Source organism: Diaphorina citri, unplaced genomic scaffold, assembly GCF_000475195.1.
Source record: "Diaphorina citri unplaced genomic scaffold, Diaci psyllid genome assembly version 1.1 scaffold912, whole genome shotgun sequence".
In the NCBI taxonomy this organism is placed as follows: Eukaryota; Metazoa; Arthropoda; class Insecta; order Hemiptera; family Psyllidae; genus Diaphorina; species Diaphorina citri.
Window position 1 is genome coordinate 32264 of NW_007378343.1, and position 5730 is coordinate 37993.

The 5730-nt window shown below is 40.9% G+C and overlaps 1 protein-coding gene across 1 annotated transcript; it reads right to left on the minus strand.

Moving 5' to 3' along the window:
* Positions 1-4148: 4148 nt before the first annotated feature.
* Positions 4149-5506, minus strand: LOC113468977. Its single transcript, XM_026826327.1, has 3 exons — positions 5109-5506; positions 4584-4901; positions 4149-4400 (listed from the first exon to the last, which is right to left on the minus strand). Exons 1-3 carry the CDS (start codon positions 5502-5504, stop codon positions 4149-4151), a joined length of 966 nt encoding a protein of 321 aa, XP_026682128.1. The 5' UTR covers positions 5505-5506.
* Between the last annotated feature and the right edge of the window lie 224 nt (positions 5507-5730).

A 5730-nucleotide genomic window follows, 5' to 3' on the forward strand; every position in this document is an offset into this window, starting at 1 on the left:
CTTAGAGAAGGCTACTAAATCAATTAATTCTTGGGTACCTACCCACTTATTTCCTTTTCCTATCGTTAATGGTGGGTACTGGGTAGGCATTACATTATTATCTGCAAGCGAAAAACTACTATATCCCACTATATCCCCTTCCTAGTAAGTATAGTAATCGAAGTAGGTAAACGTAGATTAGGTCGGTTTTGTGTTTATTTTGTATGTCAACAGAAGGAAGTAGCTATTTATCTATTATCTTGGGTGAACTACAGGGTCTAAATACAGGCAGGTACTGGTTACAGTAGGTCCTGGGCTACGAGTATATCAGGGTCGAAAATTCAAGTCAACTTTGAGAGGACACATTCGAGAAACTGAGTATAGATTAGGGGCAGACATTTTGAATTATGTAATGTCTTATGCCCGCCACACACGTTCCGACTGGCTAAGTCTGTCAGACCATCTGAATGTGAGTGCTAGCCTTACGAATATGTGACATTCCGTTCATTTTTGATCTTGGGGGATATTCCCATATGAAAACTTACCGAATCCTCCCAAACTTAAGGATGGGCCATTGGGCTATCTTACCACTCATATCTACGGTTGCCAGCGTTAAACTCGTCTCTTACCTAGAAACATAAAAGAAAGGTCAATATTGAGTACAGATGAAATTCAATAAGAATAATCTAGATTGTTAAGCAGCGCGCGGACTGATCATACACTTCCAACACTTCAGACATTTCCGACAAATCCTGTATTCTGCTTCCTATGTTAAGTAATGGTAGTATGTCGGAAGTGTTGGAAATGTCTGATACGGATAGGTGTGCGGACTACCATTACTTAACATAGGAGGCAAAATACAAAATCTGTCGGAAATGTCTGAAGTGTTGGAAGTGTATGATCAGTCTGCGCGCTGCTTTAAGCTGTGCCCACATATTTAGTCAACCTCGTCGATCGACGAAGTGAAGAGGTGAATCTACATATATGTTGTCGAGGCAGTGTACGGTTTCAGTCAATGTCGATTGACTGTCGGTCGACTACATAGGTACGTTTGGACACGCTTTTACCGATTCTAGCATGCCTATTGACAATCTCTTATCGCTTATACCTACAGCTGATGATATCGTTAGATGAGATGTTTTATATATTGAGTTGATTGTTTTAAATACATATTTTACATACCCGCTGGTAGATACTTTTGGGATGATGCAGTTTTCCGTCAATGTACATATCTATTTCAAATCTAGGTCAACGGTTTTTGACATGAATATATGATTATCATCGTACCAGGCTATCAAAGAGTATACCACTATTGCTGACTCTCCCTAAAGTTCCGTCTCTCAATTGCTGTCGACCCTGACCTAGCTATCCAATCAAAGTTTCACATGCTGAATAGAATGTGGAACACATTGGGTATGAACACATTTGAAAATCCAAGCCATTGTTGTGCAATTGTGCATCCAAATGGAAATCAAGTGCATTGTTTTGCCATTCACACGGAATACAATCCATTCTGCGAGATCAATCTTGGCGTCGCGTCGCATGCGCACACACAATTAACATAATTTGTCAAAAAATACTGTACGCAAAATACTGATAGTCGTATATTATGTTCAAGTCTCTTTGTGGAAGTGGATTTACATAATTTTTGATTTGCTTCATGCCGTTATGGGGTTTGGTGAACTATGATGGTTAATGGATCAACACTTCAACATCTTCTACATATACTGTACTACCTACCTATCTATCTATACAGATACATGAGGTACCGAGTGGCCAAAAGCAAAATGTTCTTTCCAAATTTTCAACAGAACAGCTACATACTGTTGGGAAAAGAACAGAGAAGCCACACATTCCAAGAACCTCTGTTCAAAACAACAAACAGACTGCCCTTGTCTAGCCCTTAAAGATACACATTTCTTCTTTATATACGAGTGGGTACTCCATATCCATATACGAGTGGGTACTTCTTTAAAAATGAAGTCTAAATAGGTACTCGTACAGTTGGCACATTTTTGTCACCCAGTAATTTCTAGTATGTATTGGGAAGTGTTGTGTACTCTGCAATCTACATTCATGCTAGGATAAGCCATGGTTCCAGTGGAAAGCAAATATTTGTCCAGACATTGAATTTTTTAACATACGAGTATCGTAGATAGCAGGTACAGATTAACGTATTAACGAGCAGACGTTGGTTGCATTAAAAAAAGTTGCAGAAGTTAACTAGGTAAACAGAGTCTCCTTGTTTGCTTTTTTAATCAGACTGAGTTCTATTGAATCTACTAGATGTAATGTGGTCTAGAGTTCTCCCTATCCCTTCATGGTCAAGCTCGAAGACACTTGCGCCTCTCAGCTATAACAGTTTTAACTTCGTCGTCCCACCAAGGGACAGGCAGACGGTTGACAGGTAGCTTTTTTTCCGGTATCGCTATGTTAGCAGCATAAAGAATCTTCTTATTGAATTCGGAAATAACTTTGTCAATATCTGGGACGTCACTGAGATCAACATTGAAATTGACATTTTCGCGGAAAAGAGCCCAGTCGGCACGTTTGTAGTTCCAAATCTTCTGGGCAGGGGAGGAAATATTAGCGGCAGAAGTAGGAACTGGAACATTACTTGATAAGGTTATAGGAAAATGCCCCGAGAAATGCAGATCGTTATCAACATTCCATGTCAAATCCATGAACAAAGACGAGGAACAAAAAGTCAGATCGATGGCTGATGTGGATTGGTGAGTCAGACTATAATATGTAGCTTCCCCATTATTTAAAAGATTCAAGGAACTATTGGACAGTAAAAACTTTTCAACCTCTTTTCCTTTTCCGTCTAATCTGCTATCGCCCCATAGTGTGTTATGGGCATTAAAGTCACCCAAGAATACACATGGGTTGCTAGGCAACTGGCATAAAATATTACTCAGATCAGACTCTGAAAAAGTCAAGTGGGGAGGAAGGTAGACATTACAAAAACATATGGGAACATTGAAATTTGGTAACTTGACCAGTACCGCTAGGCACTGCAAGTTAGTGTTGATATCTAACTGTTTTGAAAAACAAGTGTTAAGGACAAAAGTGCAAACACCACCGCAAGCATTATTACCTCCAACATAATCATGCCTATATAAATCATAAGAACCTAACTTGGGAGGCTGATGCGAAGGCGCGAGCCGCGACTCTTGCAAGCAGATAACAGGTGGGGAAAATTTCCTTACCAGACACTTTAGTTCATCAATATGATTGACCAGGCCGTTTATATTCCACTGAATTAGAGTAGTGTTCATATTTTAAGAAGGGAAAAAAAGGGGGGGGACAGGGCAAGAAAAGCGGGAGAGAAAGAGAGAGAAATAACTCATTATTTGGTAATACCTTAACGCACCGACAAGCACGGACAAAATTAAGAAGCACACGAGAGGAAAAATAGACATAAACTATCAATGAACACCGACGTACATAAGACAATAAAAAGTAAATAATAATATAGTTGATAAAAAAAAAAAAAAAAAAAAAAAAAGGTGTCACATACGCAGTCAAGTCGCAGGTAAACACACTTACCGGATGCTGAGGGGCATCGTATGCTCCACCCACCACACTTCCAGAAATGAGCAAGGGTACATTGATGGATGGCGTGCAGGGACTTACCAACACTCAACTTAACCCGCGGTGCCACACATACGCAGTCAAGTCGCAGGTAAACACACTTACCGGATGCTGAGGGGCATCGTATGCTCCACCCACCACACTTCCAGAAATGAGCAAAGGTACATTGATGGATGGCGTGCAGGGACTTACCAACACTCAACTTAACCCGCGGTGCCACACATACGCAGTCAAGTCGCAGGTAAACACGCTTACCGGACGCTGAGGGGCATCGTATGCTCCACCCATCGTACCACATAACATACACATACACATGATATCCATAATGAGATCGAACAGTAAGACCAGGGCCAAAGGAGAATGACACATGATTGAGTAAGTAGGATTGGCTGGAGGAGACGGCAGTACTATGTAAGAGGGTGAGTATTGAATAGTTAGTGTGCAAAGTTATCGGATATTGAAAGGTGCAGGAGGAATAAGGCATAGCAAAATGAGTTACAAGTAAGAATAGTAGCAGGAGGGAAAGGGAGAGAGAAAAGGAAGGAGAGAAAGAGAGAGAAAAAAAAAACAGATTAGGCTTGAGAGGAAGCAGGAGGAGGAGGGGGAGGGGAGGGCCCAACGTCTTTCAAGACGCTCATTATGGACTTATGTAAGTTTTTAAGTCTGCTTTTCAACTGCTTGTGTAAAACAGCAGCATTGTCCAACACGAGTTTTTCGCACAAGGAGGCAATGGCTTGAGGGTCCAGGCTGTAGTTGGACTTAATAATATCTACCTTCCTTGCACCAGTTTGATTCTTCATGTCGTTGAGTAGATTAATAAAGACCTCTGGGTTGATTAATGGTTCACATTCACTAATCAGAGGGATGAGAACGTCTAGATTTGAAGGGGGGGCAACACATATTTTCTTATCTTCTCTTTACGCTAAAAAGTAGTAGTGGTTTAGGTACTTACCTACCAGAAGAAACATTAGATACCTACATAGATTCTCCTTACTTCACCTAACGACCTCTGGGTTGATTAATGGTTCACATTCACTAATCAGAGGGATGAGAACGTCTAGCTTTGAAGGGGGGGCAACACATATTTTCTTATCGGTGCCGCTGTTATCAGGGGAAGTGCTGCTACCTCGCTTTTTGCCACCTACCGCACTAGACATGGGGATCATGGGAGAAGCAAATACCTCGACCTCACTGTCAGAGGCATTCATGTCAACATCAGAAGATTCACCGACACTGGGGGTTACAGTCTTATCAGAAACCTCCTGACTCGATTTAGGATTAGAATCAGCCACAGAAGGAGTAGACGATTGATGAACAACAGCCTCGACAGACAGAACGAAGGGGGCGTGGTTCTTTTTTCGCAGCTGATAGATATCAAAAATAAGAAACACTTCTTTCTTGTTCTTCGGGTTTTTTACATTAATTAATCAAATGTTAAGATGAAAAGTACATAGGTACGTGTTCTTATTTTCATTATTTTTGAACAAACAAACTAAGCGAGAGACTTGACACGGTCTTGCATTGAAATAAATGACAGACAGAACTGCAGGGGGAGGGGTAACAGAAGAAGGAAGTTCCTGACTGACTTGAGGTACAGAAGACGGGGATACAAATTCGTTCTCATTAAGAGGAGAGGGAGTACCTACACGCGTGCGAGAAGCAAACGCTGGGACAAAGAGTTGAGTCAAATCTTTATTGACACTGTTTAGTGGAGGCGCCTGCTGCACATTGGGAACATTTTCATCATCATCCTGAATAAGACGCTCTTGAGCTGACTTAGGCGGGGGGAGAGAACAGTTTTTAACAAGGTGACCTTCACCTTGGCACCTAAAACATTTGACTCTATCAATAGTGATGAATATTTTATGAATGTAATCTTCAAAGAACACATTGATGAATCCAGGTAGATCATCTACTTCTTCAACCATCACCGAGCTTCTTTGGATATGAAATTGAAATTTTGCCAAAAGAATTTTTGGAGACGTTGAATGTCATCATAATTTAATCCTCCCTCCAGTACTGAAGATGGTCTCAAGGATACAATCACAGATGTAGGTATATCTGAAGAAGATCCTAATATTCGCGTAAGTTAAAATTGGTTTCACCTCATAAATTTTGTCTGGTGGGAGGCTGAATCACAATAATTTGACTTTG